The sequence below is a fragment of the Nesoenas mayeri genome (genome assembly GCF_963082525.1).
Source record: "Nesoenas mayeri genome assembly, chromosome: 11".
NCBI classification, from domain to species: Eukaryota; Metazoa; Chordata; class Aves; order Columbiformes; family Columbidae; genus Nesoenas; species Nesoenas mayeri.
In genome coordinates, this window is record NC_137563.1 from 6,323,501 (window position 1) to 6,345,334 (window position 21,834).

General features: G+C 40.2%; 1 protein-coding gene across 1 annotated transcript in view; it reads right to left on the reverse strand.

Annotated features, from left to right (window-relative positions):
- AKAP13 (A-kinase anchoring protein 13) overlaps positions 1–21,834 on the reverse strand; it is a 148,185-nt gene that overhangs the window by 19,357 nt on the left and 106,994 nt on the right. The window contains exons 12-19 of the mRNA XM_080351176.1: positions 21,552–21,614; positions 19,139–19,322; positions 18,402–18,510; positions 13,944–14,069; positions 10,061–10,103; positions 8,661–8,766; positions 3,441–3,612; positions 275–342 (exon numbers count right to left, since the gene is read on the reverse strand). Of these exons, the coding sequence (XP_080207302.1) occupies positions 275–342; positions 3,441–3,612; positions 8,661–8,766; positions 10,061–10,103; positions 13,944–14,069; positions 18,402–18,510; positions 19,139–19,322; positions 21,552–21,614 (871 nt within the window). The remainder of the gene's footprint in view (positions 1–274; positions 343–3,440; positions 3,613–8,660; positions 8,767–10,060; positions 10,104–13,943; positions 14,070–18,401; positions 18,511–19,138; positions 19,323–21,551; positions 21,615–21,834) is intronic.

The window sequence follows — 21,834 nt, forward strand, 5'->3', positions numbered from 1 at the left end:
ACTGCAGGGAACAATGCAGGGAATTGGCTGCCAACAAACACCCTGTGGCAGTGACCCGGAGCATTCACAGAGTCCCAAGGACAACTAGTGTATTAACATGAGGTTCTGGGGAATTGCAGGAGAGCCCAGAGAAATTATTCACTATAGTACAGGGGCGAAGTTCTTTCAAAAAAAGCCGGAAACTTCGGGATGTACAGTAGAAGATGTTATATATCTGCATGCTAAATCATGTAAACGTTTTTGTTTATTCAGTAGAGTAGTTGAAATCTCTTACCTTCATTTTGACTTTGGCACAAGAAGCAAAACTTTCCTTACAGCCTTTGTGAACAATTGCATTGCAGTCTGTCAAAAGTAAAAAAACCCAGCCAATTAAACAAAATAAACCCACAGAAAATCCGTTTGTAATCTGAACTATTATGTTGCACAAAGAATTACAACTTTCAGGCATCGTCGTGGTTTATATGAGTAGCTACAGATACTGAGAGACAGGCTGCCTTCCTGGATAATTAGCCCTTTGTTTGTTAACAAGATTTCCTCATGGAATTTAACAGGAAATTCTGTTTAAAAATCAATGCAAGGTTAAGTCACCAGGGTCCAAAAGGGTCTTAAATTTAAAAAGAAAAGTAAAATAAGGAGTCATTCCTCCAAAAGAAAAGGTGGAAAGCAGAACATAAACAGAAACCACCTGAAGGGCCAATATTTTCTCTGAAAACAGAAATACTGTTCTTATCAAGACAAGGACCCAGAAGACAGGAAAAGGACAGGAAAATTAATTTACATAAACTCCAACATATCATAACCAAGATCTACAGTACAGGAACCAACAAGTGCTACTGTATTACGGGTTTATCAGAAGAAGTAACAGGAGCATCTGCCAGGTGACTGTGCCCGTGAGGTTGGGACTTCCTGCTGAAAACCAGACCGACGCCACCGTTTTGGTCCAAAACCACAATATTCACCAATGCCAAGAGCATCGTGCTGTAACACCACCCTTGGCTGCGTAAATGCTGCCAGAGCAAAATCTGTGTATCTGAGTCTGCCCGTGATCTCTGCCAGTGGATTTCTGGGAATCAGAGTTTCCAAAGATGATGAAACCTGTTTTTTTCATAGTCACTGACAATTTGGAGTATTAACTCTTCTGGCAGATGAAAGATCACAACTCAAATGCTCTCAGATGAGATTCAGTAGCTTAGAGGAAACCTGTTTATTTCCACTTATTCATGAAAACACATATTAACACAGTTCATTAATTAAGTGTATATTGCACTGTAAGCATACAGTTCTGAATTATTTCTAGAAGGAATGTGAAAGAAATCCATGCCCAGAATGACAAAATATGCTCACATTCCTAAAATTTCTTACATTTGGGCCTACTTAATAAAAGTCAGCACTTCTGATATTTTGAGAGGGGTAAGGGTGAGGCCACAGGGCGTTGCTGTTGTGTCAATGTCCCACAATTTCCTGTGCAAGACAAGACAGAAGAAAGCAACCTGCATGTTCTTGTGAAACCCACAACCATTATCATTTTTCCACTCAAACAAGGAAGAGGGACAGAACCCGCTTCTGGTGCATAAGAAGAGACAGCGAGACAATTCAGAACCATTCGATTCACAATCAAGCCTTGAAAGCCTGAAGGCAGCTCTTTAGTAGGTACCATTTAGCAATAGAGCATCTTGATTTTTCAGATCGAGAATCTGGTTTCAGAGACTTTATTCCTCCAGTTCAACTCTTCAGCAGGCAGGAAGTTCTTCCAACTCCTCTGTATCACTAATATTAATAATTAAAACCACAAAAAGCTTATTTTCTGCAGCACCAATAATAAAAAAAGACCAGGCAGAGAACTATTAAAAATAAGGGGTTTTTTTGCTTGCCCATTTTTTTAGAGCATGATAAATCTTTCAGCACTGACTAGCTGTTTCAGAAAGCTGGGGACATCATTGAAAAGTTCAGCCATTGACTTAAAATGATCGAGCACTGTAAAAGGCATTAAGAAAAAGTCACCGATAGGTGAGACAGCGAAGTGCCCATGGCAGTAAAGCACTGCCACTCCTGTAAGAAAAAGTCATCTACAACAGCACAGGAGCCTCTGCTGCTGGTCATTTCCAAGGCATTTGGTGGATTCAATGGGAGAAAGGACTATCTCAGATGTGAAAAACAACAGCCTGGGCCCAGAGCAAACTTTCCTGCTGGCATTCATTTTCTGGTTAATGCTGAAAACTTAAAATAATCTTATGTTGTACCTTGAAAAATAGGAAAAGAACATCTATGCTAAAATACATGACATTGTTGGATGATTTTAACACATTAGGATATAAAGAATTAAATTGGGCTATATTTGATTTTCTAAGTGGCTTCAGAAGGTGCTAAGAAAGTTGAGTGGGGAAAGGGAGAGGATGCATTTGAGAGCTGATAATTGTCGGTGTTTTCCATTTCCCATCAGGCTGACACACAGTGGGTCTCATGCAAACAACTTTGCTGAGATCTCCCCTCCTCCAGGAAACTCGGAATTGCTGTTTGGGATTCAGCTGGCTGCTCCTTCCCCTGCTCGCCAGAGATGTTTTACACACTGCTCATCTACCAGAACGAACAGACAGAGCCTCCTGCTCCATCCCGGGAGCGATTCCCGTACACGCTTCGACTCATCTCTAAGCTAGTGGAGCAAAAAATATTACTAACAGTGAGGAGCGGAGAGCCTTGAGCTGCAAATTCTATAGCTTTGTGTCACTGTGTAAACCAACCACCGCTCTGTTCTCAACCACACAAATGCTGCTGACCTTATCAAGCTACAGGCATGAGAAACCGTCTGATAAGAAAAGAGAACAAAATCACCGGCCTCACAGAAACCCTCTGCTGTGGTTCCTGTACTGCCTTCATTGTGCTGTATGTACTTCACACGCACACACATAGTTGCCATTTGACCCGTGATGCAATTTCATGTATAAAGGGAGGAAAGGGTTAGTATTTCCTTTTTGTCTCATGCTGTTCTCACTGAGGGCCCACCGAAGCAGTGCTTCAGAGAAGTAAAGCAATACACTACATATGGGTGGGACAGTTTTTCCCTATTGAGAATAAAAGCCATGATCCAGCTTTCTCTGTCCTCCATCCATTTTAATGAAGCACCTCAGCCCCAAGCTGTAACATGCAGCTGAAATAACCTAAGTTCTCCATCTGACTGATATGCCCTAACATGCAGAAGCAGAAAACCCCGCGGGATGCTGCGATGTCCAAGCATGGGCTAGGAAAGAGGCTGCAGGGCACCTCGGCTCATTTCAGTCCAGCTTCCATAAGGCAACACACTGCTCCATGAATTGCCACCTCCAAAGTCTGCCACCTACCCCATGTCCTTAAGTAAGAGGAAAAGAACTCATAAGGTTTGCATTTCCCATGTCAGATTTAATGAAAAACAAAAGGAAGAGGGGGAAAAAAACCCAAACACTTACTTGCACAGTAGTACGAATCCTTATTGAAAGGTTTCATACAGTGGTAACAGGTTGCTTGGGCTACAACAGAGGTTGCAGTGAAGAGATGCCCGTTTAACAGCTTCTTGTCTTTTTCCTTCTCCTTGGAATCTTTGTCCTTCTCTTTAGTCTTCTCTTTATCTTTCTCTTTTTCCTGATGAGAGAAAATGAACAAAAGCCTCGTTACTTCACAGAGGTCTATCCTCTGGTTACAAATTCTTCACTGTTTGTCTTCAGCACGACAACGATATTGATCGGCACACACCTTAACAATAGTCATGTGTCTGCACAGCTTTCTGTTAAAAAACCTGGTTTACGGCCCCCATGGAAGTGAATTAGCATACTATTGACTTGCAGAGCCTTCTGCACAGGTATCTCACCAGCAGAGATGAAACTGAGTCTGTTCTGAAGGCAGCTGTTTTCTTCCACCTTTGTTTTATATTTGCTCTATAAGGACTTACCTTTTTTCTTTCAAGGAACTGCTAAATACAAATACCATGTGTAATATGTATCAGACTTTCACCACAGTTAATTTTTAAGGCCAACCCTTAAGACTTGTGCTTTCCAATTGCGTTTTTAATGGAGAACACAAGCTCTTCCTCGGGGCCCATACAGTATTGCTGTCAGAATATTTCCGCCTCCATTTTCCTTCTGACTGGCAACTTTTTCAACAGTTTCATGCAACCCCAAGTAACTACATAAAGCTTTTCGGGTAAACGGATCTTTCACAAACTCTCAAAATATGACATCACAGAAGTGCCAAGGAACAACAGCAACATCGTCAAAGATTATCTTGTCTTCTGGAAGCCACAATTCAACCTCTGGGTTACAACCTCAGCTTTGGAAAGATGACAAGCACAGCCAGCTTCTCCCACTTGTAGCAGAGTTTTCGCTTACCTTTCTATCACTACCTGAGATAGAAAATTGCCAAATACTAAACTTTTTTAACATTTTTCCCTGCAGCCTTTCATGGACGTGGAATTCTAAAGGAAACTCCATAGAAAAACTCTAAATTTTAATTACAGTCACTCCTTGTCTTTCTGTATACCACCCTACAAAACGTTTACTGTACAATTCAGCTCCAGACCTGGTTTTTAACTGTTACTGCAGATTTCATGGCATCTGAAAGAGAACCTTAATCATAAAATGGTAAAGGATTCTGTAAGCTGATAATTGCATTTTGTTATTTATATGCCAGGTGCCCTTTGCTAAATATTGTCACAGCCTAAAGATCAGAAGGCTGCTGAGCAGCCCACAGGAGCAACCGCCATGAAGTGGTTAAAAGAGGTATTGAGCTCTGCAGCCACTGGGAGGGAAACTTTGAGCCTTTGATGACACACTCAAATAATTAGTAACTCATCCTAAGGTCTCCTCTCTCCCAACACACACCAGGCAAAATGCCAGTTTCTCCCTGCAAAGCCTCATAAAGTCTGTTTACTGGCCCCAAATGCTATTTTCTTCTGCAAATAAGCAAAACCAGGAGCATTACTGTATGGAATAATCCCGTCTGAAGCAGGAAACCTGCCAGGAAGAGTCTGCTTTACGGCACATCTCCGCCTTCTTTGAGCCATCAGCTCATATCACTACCCCACGTAAACCTCCACAATTCCCCATCCGCTACCCCGCTCAACTTTAGCCACGTCCAGCCTGGCAGGATTCAAGAACTGAAACTCTGCAGTTTAGTCCTTGGCCGACAGTACCAAGTTGATACCTGGAGATTTGCTCTATTGCCAGGACTTGTGAAGCTCCAGGAGAAAAGACCAACCTGCACTCAAGGCACATGTTGTGACTCTCATGCTTAAAATGCTGAAGGAGATTCACCATCCTATATTTTAAATGTACCTGATGTTTAGTGCAAACCGCGGTAAAATTCTGGAGTCTGGAATAATACACTTGTCTTCATAAAAATAACTGTAAAAAGCAGTTTAACTAAAGCTGAACGACCCCAGGAAAAACAGGAAACGGGTGCACCACTTTCAAGGAGGAAGCAGCAAACTTCATACACGGGATGTCAGCCGTAGCACTGAAATGCAAGGTCTCAAAATGAGATTTTATTTACTCCTTCCTTTTTTTTTTTCTGTGACAGTTACTGGAACTTTTTTTTTTTTTTTAAAAAAAAAAAGATTGTAAAAACAAAACGGTTTTTCTGTGCTATCAGAGCCGCCAGCATGACTTGAAGCACCGCTGAAGTTGCACCGATGTGCACGAACAGACACGACGGGTACTGCAACATGACGGCCCAAAATAACAGACTGTGCACTGCTGCAGCGGATCCTGCTCCAAAATAACCACAAAGCTCTTACCTCCCAATGCTTAAGTCCTACTAGCTTCACCGTTATTTGAGGTACTTCGGCAAATTTATTCCATTTGATCGACATCCTTCCCCTGGGAGCAGGAGGGCTGCTCCCCACCCGCATCAGCCCATGGTGACGGCCAGGGGGGGGATGGCAGCCAGAGAGCAGTTGAGCAAAAGGGGGAGGGCGGGACGATTGCTTCTAACTTCCTTGAAGATGATTTTAGCTACTTTGCTACTGCTTTCATCGTGCCCTACCGTGCTAAAAAAAATACAGACAAAAAAATACAGGCAGGAAAGGATGGGTTTAGTAACTTTAGAAGTCACAAGTCAATACTAGACCACCCATTTTAAAGGCAGAAGGTGATAAATCAAACCCTCTGTGACGTTTGGGATACAGAAAAAGTGAATTTTAACATACCTCTGTAATACTTCAGTAAACAGAGTGCTGCAGATTTCCCAGACAGAAAGGTTTCACGTCTTTGTGCTCTATGGTCACAAATATTCCCTGTCTCCTGCTCCTTTCAAACACAACTCTCACTATATACACTGAAATGCTGTTGGTGGTACAACACCTCCTAACAACTGCGCAGGTCACAGAAAAAAGAGAAATTACTCATGCTGATTTTTTTGTCGTCATTTCCCAGAAAGTCTCTACCAAAATGAAGAAAATTAGTTGTTTTGTTTTCTAATTGACACAGATACAGTCTATTTTACTTCACAAACATGAATCAGTGCATGCTACTGATTTCAAGAAGTTCACTGACTAATCCGTGGGTAGCACAAACTACATGCAAGACACAGGTAAATTCACAAACTTCTGTCAGAATCCCCTCCAGTTAATACTCCAAACACTCTCTTTATTTTTAGGATTTCTTTTTACACCGTTTTCAAAAAGAGTGAATACTCTTAGTAGGTTCAGAAGTGCTTATTTTATGGTTCAGCTTAGAAAATGATGATTTCTGGAGGTTTGGAGAAAAGCAAAACCTAGTTGGAAAGAAGTTGAAACCTCTCTCCCTCCTGACAGTCCAGACAGCAGCAGAAACCAACTCTTCCTGTCCAGCTTCCTCTTTCAAGGTTTGTTGTTTTTCATTTTAACTCTTACAGGTTTGCATTGGCCGTAATGCTTCTGAGAAGTCAGTGTTCCCCAGAATTTTTAGGTCAAATTATTTAAATGTATAGCTGAAGCCCTAAGAGTGCAAACATTCCGCTGCGAGCAGAGAAGAAACTGTAATTTTAATGATGTTGTGGCTTTTTAGTTAGTAAAAATATCACAGCTGATACGAGCTGCGATTTTTTTAATGTGTATTATTGTTGGGATTTTAGAGCAATTTATCAACAGCTTCAGACACAACCATGAAATCAGTGGAATCAGACTGCACCTATTTAACAAAGTCATAGCAAGTATCTCAACGAACTTCTGTTGTATTTTTTACCCGTCCAAACCAGATATCTATTGTGCGTGTATATATATAAAAATATATCCAGTTTCTTGCTTTAGAGATAATATATCTAAATAGCAAGAACCAGTTAAAAAATTTCCAGTCTTGTTCACAGGCTGTGCAACACGCACCACAACTTCTCACTAGTGGTTTGCACAGATGTTTCTATGTAAACGGATTGTTTTTGTACTTCACCGCAAGGAAGAGCATTGTCTTAAAGCTGCTCAGCAGCAGCTCTGAGCTGCTGGTACCTGCAGGTTGCATCTTTGAGGCAGATCCATAAAGAGGAGCTGTGCGTTGGGATGACTGATGTCACGGCAGCAGGTACCTCATTGCAAAGTTGATGCAATCTTCCCAAAATGTGTATCAAAAAGTGCACTGGACCATGAGAGCACACAAACCCAGCTATGGCAGAGGAACAGTCAGGATGAAACATCAAGTGCTTATGTTGGGAAAGGCTAAAAGCAAGTTAGTTTGTGCAGATGAAACGTGACCCCTCCCACGCACACTTCAGCCCAGCCCTATTCTGAGACGGGCACAATACTCATCATGACATATTTTGTTTCCTGTTTGCTATCCAGATTCTCATCAGAATATGTAATTACATTACATATGTAAATACATAATATTTACCAAGATATTAGCTACACATCAGCTAACTATATAATATAAATTGCCCACTGTGAGGTAAGGTGCTCTTAGCATCTGTCAGACAGGGTAAACTGAGGTGAGATTCAAGTAAAAAACCCAACTGAGCAAAAAAACTCCAAATAACCCAAACATAGATTGATCTTCAGGGGACAATCTAAACCAACAACAGCCTGTTTGTGTGAAGTATTTACCATTATTGTAATTATTTCTGTAACCAATGCTGTTACCAGGAAATTCAGCTGTGCTGAGCAGTGCTTAACCTTCAGCAAATTAAATCCCGGGGTTTCAAGGACGGAAAATGGGAAAATATAAATATTGGCCATCACTTAAGGTCATGGTTTGTGCAACTTCTCCAGCAGTGCACAGGAACTTTGTGGCAAAGGTAAAAATAAAAGGGAAACACAATACAGCCTTCAGCAGCCAGTCCCTTCTCACAGCTCCTGTCCTCGTTTTATTAAGCACTGCCCAGGTTCTGTAAAAATCACACTCATCAATCACTCTAAAGCCATAACTCACGCCAGAGGACAATCTATTCTCTATAATAAATGAAGCTTCATTCTGTGGGGAAAAGAAGCCAAAACATTGCACAGGAAAACTCACTTCAGATGCCGTTTAATTCTGGGGTGCTAAAATTTCCCATGCTGCTACTCCCTATTATCCCACAGACAATCCTCCCCTCACAAAAGGAAGAAAGGAAGAAAAAAGAAAGTCAGGCAAAGACATAAACAGCACCCTATGGAAACACACTGAAATACAGAACTCACCTCTGCTACCTAGAGGTATTTCATGGCTGTATAAATCACAAGAAGCACTTACTTTGCTCTTCTTGCTGCTGGACATTTTATTCCTGAGGTAGCTGAAGGTGCGACTGACTTTTGTTCCACTTTTACCAGCAGGGACACTGCTGCTCTCTTCAGATATGCTAAAATAAAAAAAGAGAGTGGTTGCTTTTATTTTTTCTTTTTCTCCCAAAGCATATATTAAATGGATAGATGATTTTTTTAAAGGACAAATGCATTTACTATCCAACAGAGTCACAGGTTGCTTTGGGGTGTTATGCAAGAGAAGGCAAAGTGAAGACAAAATGCCAATCCAGTAATTTGTTGTGTGTTTCACGGCATCCTTTTACCTGTTTTTAGGCACTCTCCTTTCTCGAACCGTGCCACAGCACCCTCTGCTGCTCCCGTGCCCAAATAACCACTAAGCAGTTTGAGCGTCTGCCCATTTACATGGCCAATATTGCAGTTATACAGTCACTCTTGGCACTTAATCATCAATATTTCAAACGTGGAGCAGACAGAAAGGGATAAGACAGGCATTTATCCTTTAAAGAGAGATCCCCTTCCAGAGAAAGGCATCTAATGAACTCTGAAAAGGCAGTGAGCATCTTTAACAGAAACCACACTGTAGGCAAAGCCTCCCCTGAGAAATGAGAATACCAATATTAAGTAACAAAAAAGCAATGGTTATTTGTATTAATTTAGGCATTTCTCGGACACCAGATATTTTCTGCCAGCCTTTACATGCACAGGCTTGTAACTTCGTCAGCTTCTATGAAAGAATAAGAAATGACAGAGGAAACATTGCATTAAAGGACACAGTCTGTCAATAGGAAGTACAATACAAACCAAAAGCAGGACAACAGAAAGACAAATGAAATCAAGGAGGAGAAACCAGCACAGGTGAAGAGCCTCCCAGCCACAAAACAAAGCTGAAGCTATTGGAGTGACACAGAGACCAGACACCCAGCTCCTGCGGTGCCACAAGCTTCCTTCCTCCAGGGAAGCGCTTCTAAAGCCAGCACCCACCAGGAAGATTATCTCCTCTCTACAGCTTGCAAGGATGAAAAGTAACACATGAAAACATGATAGTTTTGTACTTCGTTACAGAAATATAGATAGAATTAATGAAAAAGAGGAACAACTACTTCTAGCATAAAAAGTAATCTAATACTGTTTAGTAATAGATAATCTGATATAATACTATCTGTGAATAAACACAAAGCCTTGTTAGAGATAAGACCTAAAAGACACTTCCATATTCTACGATCTAAAATATCCTCCAGCCTTTAGACATACTGGACTGATTGTCACAAGCCTGACTCTTGCAATTTCAGCTGAAGCACATGGGTGCCAGGAAAGCTTTTGGGTGTCCAAACCAGAGCCCACTGCAGGAGTCCCAGCAGAAGAGCCATGGTACCCCCCCGAATACTGTACCTCTGAACTGAGGAACCCGTGGAGCCGACGAACGCCTGCGTACCTGCAAAATATCGGAGGGGTGGGGGGGGGTGACATGTTAGAATGTGATCTTAGCCCACGGATTTTAAAAACATAGCTTGTATATTTGGACGGTTCAAGAGGAAGGGGAAATGTTTTCCAGAAGTGAGTGTTTAGAATAGATTTCATGTGCTCAGGATAAAGCCTGTTCCTTGTATCCTTAGGTGCTCTCACATTAGATGCTGAGGTGAAAGCCTGCTTAGTATTTTTATCGTTCTTCACATATTAAGCAAAAGATGTGCATTTGTTAAATTTGCTAGGCACTGGGGGTGTCGGATTCAGAACTGCCAATTTAGTGACAATAGGTATAAATGAGAATCATTCTGCCACAATGCTTTTATTTATACACCACTAGAAAGAATCTATTGTACAACACATTCGGGTTTCATGTATAAAACTTTTCTGCCTGATAAAATTATAGTTCATCTTCCCATCAAAATCCTGAAGTACTTCATAAAGAGTAAGGGAAACAAGGGAAGCCTTATTCCGTTTTCAACGAAACAGAACAGCCTAGGGCTTAGTCACACAACACTGTGCTTGAGGAAAGTCTGACTTCTGACATGCAGCTGAAGTTCTGCCAGTGATAGAAATGCTCTTTATACCACAAGAAACCTGTTTGCACAAAGCATTTGGAGCAGATTAGGTAGCTGATACCGAAATCATTGAAGAATACTGAAAAATCAGGATGAAAGAGAAGAGAGGGCTCTCTCCAGAGTAACTGGGCTTGTCAGGACTCCAATACCCCTCAGTACAAGCACTGTTTGCAGCTCAAGAAGCAACATGACCGATTGTCTTACTGGGCTTCTGCATATACATTGTAAGAAAAACAGTACCCTATGCTTCAAACTCTGTTAACATATTAAAGCTAAGGGTGTAGGCAAAAGAGTCACTTGACATCAGAGGCAAAGATGGTTCTCCATTCAAAAGCAGTAAGTGCATTAGGAAAAACTGTGCTTTGTGTTATGACTTATGATTCTAAAATACAAATTTTCCTATCTGCTGATTGAAGTGTCAACACAACCTGAGACAGAAATGTCATTTCTTCATACTGAGAAACCAAAGTACAGGCATACGCCATTACCTAATCCATGCTTGGAGATCTCTGTTAATGTCTCCCTTGCAAAATCTTTCATCTAATTAATGATCTATCCCAAACACATCGAAGTTATTAATATTGTAACATATCTCAACTGAAGTCTGCTATACAATTTCCTGACTCTGCTGGGTTTTTACATAGTGTCGACTACCTAAGCACCTACTAAGATTTCAAAAGTTACTTGCAGACTCCCAGCTCCATGGTTAATGCTTTAGAGACTCTGGTTCACATTCAGCTATAGTTTGCTTTTAACATGGGTCAAGCTGCCACAGTGTGTCCTTTTTTCATTAGATTCATCAGTTCAACTGGATTTAAGTATTTCACAGATCTTTTTGTTTCATGTAAGAAATATGAATGAAGACTGAATCAAGAGCTGTAATAATGTCATGTTCGTGACTTTTTCAGCACCATGAGAAAATACATTGCATAGGAACTTGAACTGTGTACTATTTATCTTTTACTGAAATAGTGTTTTATCTTAAAAATGAAGGATTCTTGACACTTGCAGGCAAAAATCAAGGTGAGAGTCTGTTTATGATTTTGTATTTTAGTTTACAATACAACATCATGTGATCAACATTCTGCTGCAAGCTTTAAAGCCCAAGAAGATGAGCAGAGAAAAGCACACATTTTCTCACCTTCAGGGGATTTTTGGGATAGAAGGCCGTTTATTTCTATAATTTTTCTATTTCCCATCATGACCAGATTCAAAACTGAAATGCTACAACTGATTCCACAGCTCACAAAATTAGTTAGTTTTGTTCAAAGGCCAGGACTGCTATCTATGTCCAATGTATCTGGGCTAGCAGCCAAATTCTGGTGTACTCAACTGAACACCTTTTAAGCATCACCCACCAAAATTATTTCATTTTTAAATAATTCATCAAGGTTCATTAGTCAGAAAGCAGTGACCGGACTAGGATATTGCAAACAAAAGAAACAAGCTTGTGACTCCTTTATGCTGGCAGTAATTAAAGTTCTGTGGGTCAAGAAATCCAAAGGCTTTGTAATAATTTTCTGAAACGCACAGACTGGCTCATCCAGCCATCTGAAATCCACATCTTAAATACATTATATCAAGCAAACTGCAACTAATTGTCCATACTCTAGAGAAGAAAAGGCATGGAGATGTTGAGGAATTGTGACTGAAATGCAAGTGCTAACACATCCATCCTCTCATGAGACATGAACCCTGAAGATGTGAAAAAATAAACTGGTCTGGGATTACTACATGAAAAATTCCCATTGCAAAAGCATTCTTATGAATAGCTGTGGCTAAACCAACCTTTCTATAAAGTTACCACAGTACCCTCAAATATGAGGGAATAAAACACATGTAAAGAAAACAACATTTTTGTTTGAGACAATATCCAACATTACTTTAAGTGCTCATCAGGAACATCAGCACTGTTGAGGGAGAGAAGATAACTCCTGGCTAACAGAAATACCCCCCAAAATTGCTGTATCTTAACATGACTATAAGGAATCACTTAACTGTTTGGATGCTTAAAACAAATAAAATTTTAAAAAACCCACAACTACCAAAAAATACAATTGAAAAACCAAATCCATGAAGAAATTCAGCTAAGAGTACTTTTTACTATGGGAGCATGACACCAGTGTACAGCTGTGTGTCCGCAGCTCATTTTGTGGGACCATTAATTGTGAGTTTTGTTGAAGGGCAGAAGAGGGGGAGCTGAAGTATGGAGGTGGGTAATATCACACCTGGGAAGAGCACAGGACTGTCTTGTAGGAAGGGACAACTGCACAGTAAAGACTGGGCATGGAAAAGAGGAGAATTTAGATACTGACAACACGGATGGTGTGGAGACTTTCAAAAATTCAGTAAGCAACCAAAATCTGTTGGACTGAAAAGCAATTTCCCTCATCCCAGTGTGGACATGAGGGATGTGAGCTTGTTTCCTTGCAAACCTTTTATTTGAAACAACTAATGCAGCTGCTCTGAATTTCCTCTTCAGGTAGAGAATTACCTGTTCTGGTTTATTTCAACAGTCTAATAAACCATACTTAAGAAATAGGAAGCATTTTCAATTATCTTTGATAAGCCTATTTTAAAAGACAAGAGGAGTCTAAATTAATTCAATCTTCTGCCTTAGTTGGGTTTCTTTTAGCATCCTAGTTTGCAGGAGGAAAAAAAGCAACCATATAACACTCGCTTGTTTCCCAACAAAACTATTCTGATGATAATATCAGGACCTAGATATAAACACCTTGGCCACAACATATGCTGTTTGCTCAGTAGGGGAACTGTGAAGTTGTAATCAAGATTTGCAGAATTTAATATCAGGGCTTCTCTCCCACTTCCACTGAGCAATGTACTCACTCTCACCTATGGAGGGCAAGGATCTACCTCTTCTGTTAACTCCATGCACTGCCACAATCTCAAGACAAGCATTTTTGTTTTAATAAAAAGGTAATGACTATATTGCTGGTCAGATTGGCTGATATTTGCCACATGCATACAGATCAAAACTAACTAGATGAGACATGATTATGCTGATGTACAAGACTCTTTGGATTATAATCCTTTTATTCTGCCATTAGCTGGTATTCAGATACAGGACTAAGATAATGCTGTTAGACATCATGCAATAGAAAGATTAGTTCCATGTTTGCAAGGTGAAACTTCAAGGTCTAAAGCAGAAAACCAGATTTCCCTTTGTTTCCACCCATAATGGCTGCAATGCACAGAAAACAATTACTTACTATCCAACTCCTCCTCCTCATCACTGGAAGAAGAGCCAATAGAAAAGAGAGTTTTAGACTTAGGAATGAGTGGAGAGATGCTGAAGGAGAAGGAGATTCGTCTCGATGGTCGAGTCCGGCCCTGAGCTGAGAAGTGGGTTAACAGCAGACATTAGAGCATGCTTGAAAATGCATTTAATAATAAAAAGGAGAGGAAAGCGGCCAAAGGAAACTAAAACCAAAGCAAAGGAAATGTCTGCAAAGCAGCTGGTTTCTGAAAAGGCACAAGGAACAAAGAATTGACAACGTGCAAATTCCAGGGGATGCAGGTTTCTGAGGATGCAGGTCTCGCTGCATGCATTAAGTCGAGGTTCAAGGCTTTCTCATCTTTGCTGTCATCTTTTCATAGGAACTCTTTATGAAGACTTACATGTGAATGTTATTTTTCAAAAAAAATACCAACAGCTTAGTGGATCTCTGAACAAAAGGCATCTGCTTCACTGGGATAACTGCCAGGGTATCAAACTAGAACAACTCAAGATACTTGTTTAATGGTGCTTTTTGCAATAAAATGACACCAAAGCTGTTGGGTATACCACGATAATTTATCTGAAATGTTGACTTTATCCACCCGGGGAGGTTCCTGCCACTCCTACCTCTGAAAAAAGCCAACGCTATTTCAGTAATGTTATACCCTTAAAAGCTCCCAGCTTTAAAAATGGAGAAACCTAAATTTCCTTTCTTTTTCAAAATAAAACAGAAAAAAACAAGCACCTCTTCTCCTGCCGCCTCCTAAAACTCACAGTCCCTATTTTAAAGAAACAGCTTAAACACGAGAAAAGCCTCTCTGCACCCTCTCCTGTTCTTGCCTAGAAGTCTACCCAACACAGTGCCAAACTCAGCAATCAGCCTGCAACATCAGATCTCCCATTATCAGTAGGATAATGACAAGTTCAGTCATCTTATCTCACATATCTTAGTGCTCTGTCTTCTGCTTATTTCAATTTGTGAAGTTATATTTATCTTGCAGTACTTTTCCAGGAATCCCTGCTATTCGGTCATACCCTCCATCAGCAAACTTTGCAAATTAAGAGGTTTTACTGTAAATCCTGTTTTAAAATAATTTATTTTTAAGAGCAGCTCTTGCATAGCAACAGCTTTGCAACAATTCTTTGTAAGTACAGTCTTCTCTGAAGAGATGTAGGAGCCAACTAGCCACTGTGAACTGAAATTGCTACACAGCCTCTTATAGAGATGCTCAAGGGTTACATTGCCCAAAACTTCTCATTGTACAAGTACAGGTGGAAATCTCTGAGCTTTGATTTGACCAGTGTCAGGTTGCTGGATACCCATCACTCACAGGGTACATCAGTGTGTCCTCAGGAAAGATGATTGGGACAGGGCTTGGGGAACTCTGTCCCTGGGACAGGTCTGACCTAAGGGGTCAAAATTAAGCATCCGTATTAAACATCTTCTGTGCATATATTTAGGCAGTTTTAAGTAATTCCATGGCACAGATAAATCAATTTGCTTGCATAACAGGGAAAAGAGGCTAAAGACTTTATCAATAATAAACTTTGGAGAGAAAGAAGTAGCAATTATTACTCCCTTTCAATAAAACATGGCCTTTCAGCCACATGCAAATAGAATTTTTGTATTGCTGTTATTGTACCCCAGAATTGCATTCAGAATTTAAAAATACTATCTGAGGAACATCCAATGCAATGCAAGCAATGCAAAGCAAACTCCCGTGAAATTTTCCTTCAGCCATTAGTCATAAATGGCAATCGCCTAGAGACAATCTGACCAAAGTTATGTGCACACTTTTCCAATGTAAGCAGAATAACCCTAGAAGGACCCAATGAAAGGCATTTAAATTGAAGAATTCTTAGGAAGATTCATGCAATGATTTTGTTTAGACTGCCTTTCAAAAGAGTTGTGCTAGTGTCCAAGACCTGAAGGACATGACTGGCCAATACTGCTTGCTTTATTCTGTAGTCTACTGTCTATTTAGACTGAAAGTCAAAATGAACAATAATACTTTACTGTAAATAGAACCACCTCCTCCAGCACAGTTCAATTCAACTTCCATTTCAGTGGTTTTATTTATAGCAGTTCCTGGCTTTATAACAATGCTCCACACTGGAAATTTGCTATTCCAAAGCCCAAGGCAGTCTTCTGAGCACTCCAGCCAACAGCTCTTGTGACCTCCCTCTATAAAATGCTGAAGGATTAACAGTTGTGAATGGCTGAAGCAGCTCTTGGAACATCTGAGACATCAGATGGAGTGTGGGTTAGAAACTCAGTCTTGGAAATTACTCCTGTCTCAGTACATATGAGAATAAACAAAAAAAAAATACGAGAAAGCCCTCCATATGTTTATTAAATTTGACTCAGTTTTTGAAGCTTTTGTGCAGAACATGTTGCTTCCTTCCCATTCAGACACATTTGCAGGGATCAGCAATTTTTTCTTTCCAACACTTACCACAAAATTATGCAAGTAGAATGAAGAATTAAAGTTTTCCTAGAATTCACCTCCATGAAATCAAGGATTTATTCTTGCATAACTCTGAAGTATTCTGCTGCAATAACATGAATGTCTAACCTAGGTGATACAAGGGAGTTTATACACTGAGACTTTCTTGTAAAAGGCACTAAGCTGGTTCACGTGTACTTATGATCACAACTCTGGTAACACTATTCCTCTTTCAAAGTGACTCAGGAAAGTGATTTAATGAAGTTTCTGAAGTCAGGAAAGTGTCAGAGTTGGGAAGAGAATCGGTGACTTAAATTTTCAAGGTGAGTAATCCTCTTGGACACTCACATCAACTGCCTCAAATGCATTCAATTTCAGAAACTACCTCCCTACAAAAATGAGGCACTTCTGAGGTGTTGCAAATTAACTACTGAGAAAATAAAACACATGGATGCGTTAGTCATTTTTAACTTTAGTGTACAAAACTCATGTCCACCTCAAATCAGAAGACTAACCCTGCCCTTCTAGATTGCTTTGTACATCTTCCCTTTTCCTTGTAGTCCAACTCTAGAAGATGATGGGATAATCAAGCCTGTCTACCAACAGCTCAGGCCTTGATGGCATTTTTAACGTGGGTCATAAGACAAGAGAAGAACAGAAAGGCGGCAAGTTGTTTGGTTTCAAGATGGAGGCGCAAATCCTCCAAGGGCCTGAAGCAAAGCGTCAAGGGAGAGGGAGACAAGCCTCAGCCGGCCGGCTCTCTCAGCCTCCAAGAGTCTGTTTTCTGGGGGCTAGCTGAGTTATTTATGGTGTTTGGTTAGCAACTGGATGCAATGCCAATAAATGGGTTGTTTCAAAAAAAAAAAACCAACAAAAAACCATCAAACAAAAACACACAAAAACCCCCAAAGGCCTTCAGCTCAAGGAGGAAAGACACCATGACACAAAGGAAGAGCCTTTCTTTCAGATGGGACAGTGTTTTGGTTACTGTGGCTGGGGGACATGTCCATTAGGCCACATGCTTCTTAATAATGAAATAACAAAGGTGAAGAACTTAAAAACATCTCCTACAAAGCACCGTCTCTGTGAGCGTCCTCCAGTAAGCCTCATAAATGAATAAAACACCTTCCTTAAAAGCACCTTTCCCTTGTTCACTTTTGCAAGGAAGAAGATGTTAATAAAGAGGAAAAGATCAGAAACCATCACTGACTGACAAGACGTAATCTGAAATGCCAATACAGTTTCTGGTTGGCAAATAATAAAATGAAAACATGTGTAACATGGCCCTTCCTAAGCACATGCAGCTGCAGCCTTCTGAATGACTTTTTCAGCTGAAAGAATCAATTCAGTCAAGTTGCAAAATTAAGTGCTTGTTATCGTTTCAATTAAGCAAAACTGAAAATTTTCACCCTAATCATCTGTTATTATTTTCTCCAGGAATGAGATAAATTCAATAAATTACACTCAAGTACCTCAAAACATTTAAGTCAAAATAAACAGACACAAACTCCCTCAAGGAGACCAAGACATGGATTCTCAAGTTTCCATACATCAATGTTCAAAAAATCTGGAAGTAGGGAAACAAGATCTAAAGTGGAATTTACCTCCACATCAAAGGAAGAAATGCTGAAAGGATGTAAAATTCAAACTTTAAAAAAAAAAATAACAAACTCCATAAATCATAGTTTCTGCACCGGTAGTCTAATTAAGAACAAACAAACAAAAGAAACCTAACAGAACTGGAAACACTAGGTGTTAGGAAATAGACCGCCTTAGCTTGATGAAGAACTTCTCTAACACTGGAGAGAAATAAAATATGGATCTAAATTGAACAAGTTCTGCCTTTCCACCTGCAATTCCATGCAGCAGTGAAACATATATTTCACATAATATAGGAAAGCAAGAGCAGGTACTAGTAAATTCTGCCTTGGGGAGGTAGCAAATTATACTTAGTAATAGAGATGACAGAATGGATAAGGATAAGGGAAAATTGCGTTACTCACTGTCCAGCACTGGTTTACTAATTGACATTAGAGACATAGATTTGGTCAGTGGAGATGAAACAGCGGAAGAGCAGAAATTAAATCCTTGTGGCTGCGACGTTTGATGCATCTGCAGAACAGAAATTAACCACATTGAGCAAATATGTCAAGCACGACAGCACTATCCCAACTTCAGATCACAGTTCAGTGCTCATGTTTACTGAAATTCTCACTTTCAAACAGTGGGAACTTGAAATGATCCCGGTATGAGGTAATAGGTGAGAAATGCGGAGACTACAAAAGCAGTGTCACACAGGTGAAATGCAACATTTTGTTTTGTCTTTTAAGTGGAAGACAACTAATCATGCAACAAACAGAGAGACTGTCTGCTTGATATTCTTGCAAGGTATTATGAGATGGATACTGTTAATTGCCTGACGGTCACTGAAATTACCACAGTGATTCCAACTCCTCAGCATAACCAGACTGTGGTTTGACATGGTAAAAAATCTGATGCTTAGCAGTGTGTTCCCCCAAAATGCCATTCCTCAGAGCAAGAGAAGCCATGAGAGACTTGACATAACAGTTCCCACAGGCCAGATCTTGTAAGACCCGTTTACTACCTTGGTGTACAGCAGTAACTCCGTGAGGCAAACAGACTGTCTGGCTAATGATTCTGGCATAAAGCCAGAAAATACTATGGCTGAAACTTCAAACTCAGAAATCCAGTGTATTTATAACATTTCAGACTACTTTACCTGGTGGTCGTAGTCTCTGATTTCCCCTTGCTCCAGTCCTTCAGTGAGTAAGACCAGGGATCCACACTGACTGCTGGCAAGCCGACTCCGGCTGAGGTCTTTGGAGCTCAAAGAAGCACCCTCCAAGTTTGTAGAGGGCTTCTTTTTCTCACCAGAGTCTCCAGCAAGGCCTTCTAGGCTGTAACTGAAGAGAAACCATGGAGATTAGATCCTGATGAACCCTGAGACTGGTGTCTTTCAGCACATACCATCTTCAAGTGTAAAACACAAGGCTGTCACTAACTGAATTGTCCAAGGAAACACTGATGTTACTCCTCAGCATGGTCCTTCTCAATAAGCAAGTGCTGATAGCAGTGGAGAGATTCCTATTTTCCAATAACAAATATGGCAGCATATTTGTGTCTCTAATGGGACACAATAGTTGCTTGAGAATCAGCATTCAAACTCTGGGTCAATGGGCTTTCCCACTATTTTTTTTTTCCTTCTTCTTGAACAGTGCCCAGGAAAATCTAGAAACACCTCTTCTAAACATTTTGATATTTCTACATATTCCATTTGTTAGCTATTGATTAGGTTCTGCCTAGAAATTACCCAAGTTAAACTACCCTGTATAGCATGGTGCTCTCTGTCTTGTACCACCACCCTCCCTTCAGCCACAAAATCAGCTGTGGGCTGTGTGTAATGTTCATCTGCTGACACATCCTCTGAGCCTATTTAGCACTTGCCACTGCACAAAGCTTCAGCACTCATAATGTCCTGCCCACTAAAGCTTCTTTTTTTAATTGTATAAATGATGTCTCCATTAGCCAATCAATCCTGTCTCATCATTTGCTAAGGAAGCACACTCTCTTCTCACCTGCACAAAACAGCCCCTCTTTCACATGTGACTATTTCCATCCGATGTATCTTGGACGTGATATTCTGACTCTCCTGCTCCTCATGCCCAAGCATCAATAAACCCACTGCAATACCAGTTTGGGTTAATGTGCAAACTTTACAGATTCACCTCCTGGTACACTTGCACAACTCTGGGGCTAATGTTTGGTTTTATGCAGACAAAGTCCTGCTCTCTTGAAACAAGGCCTACCCTTGATATATATCCCAACTTGAGGCTAATCATGACATCTAAGTGGCCAACAAGCTAACATATAAGCAAATGAAAGGGAATACACACTGTAGATTGTACAGATTACTTAAACAGCGAGAGGACCTTTAAATTCAGGTAGACTTGCATAGCAGCAATTAATGTTCTTCATCGCTTTAGAAGCATTAAGTGGCTGATAAATATGCACCTTCAAAGCAAAAATTGCAATAAGCCTTAAATAAGATTTAGTTGTTTTTTTAAAAGACTTTTTTCACGTTAGTTAATGAGAAAGAAGACTGACTGAGGCATTTACAATTTAATCTGCTTTAGGAAAATTTTTACTCAACATTGTCTATCAACAGCAGGCATTCTGAAGTTTATTCTAAAACACCTGCAAAGAGAAATCAGTCCCATTTCTATGGATCATTTAGAACAGAGAAACGTATTTTCCTTGCATCCCAAAGTGATAAAAATGACATTAGAGAGTGCAGAAGAAAAATCATGTCATTATGACACAAACAGCTCAAACCTGCAAATATTAAATAGGCCATTAAATACTCAGCAGTTGGTAATACTGGCCTGCAATTGTTGGTTGGGGTATACAGACAAAATATAATTAAGTCTGTAATAGGAAGGACAGATTGACTTCTTTCTCAGTATCTACTGTTCAGAAAAAGAGCTCAACAGTTCTACCCACAAACACCAAGAACTGCCAGAAGAAATTGGAAGCTCTAAAATCTGGAAGAGTGGCTTCCAGTTATGCTAATATACAATATCAGGTAAAAATCTGACCTGCAAGCATCAGTCCCAACTCTGGGACTTAAATGCCTGGGAAATTTTGATCTGTGGCTATCAGATTAGTTTTTTACAGAAAGCTTTACATGATTAGCCTCTTTGAAGAAGAAATCACATCTTTCAATTTACAAAGAGCAAGTCTGTATGAACTTAAATCCTTTATGAGATCTGTCCAGAACAAAGCAGCGTTGAATCACATTAACTCTCGTTTTGATTCTTTGGCTGTCACAATTATTGTTATGATCATTTCTGCAGGAAAAAAACACTCCTTAAAATCATCACAGAACAGAGCAGCTCAAACCAACAGTGCAGCTTCTTTAACACTCGAGGCCAGTGAAAAGCAGCCCCCACCTTCACCTGCACACCAGTTCAGAAAACCCATTCCCAAGGCTAATTGCTGAAAAAGCAGATGAAGCAAACAAACACGTGCACGCTTCAGCCAGAGCAGCAGTGGAAAAGACGATGTACAAAAAGCTCATGACAGGGTGTTTGCAGTGCTCCTTTGCTGCTGCTGCACATTTATTTATACCATACCTTCTATAAGTAAAGTCAGGACCCATGGCAATGAATTGTACACCAGAGGGACACCAGCTCAAACTAGGAACATCAAAAGAGGCAAAGAAAGGAAAAGGGCTGTGATTATTGGGTTGTTATGGAACAGGGGAATGTTAAAAGACTCTCACTGTTGTATATCTTAAAAAAAACCCAAACAAACTCAGATATAATGCAGTAACTAATATATATTTCTGACTGCCTGAACACAGCAGAGTGCCCCAAGGGACTGAGGCTACACTGAGCAGGCAGCAGGACAGCCCAT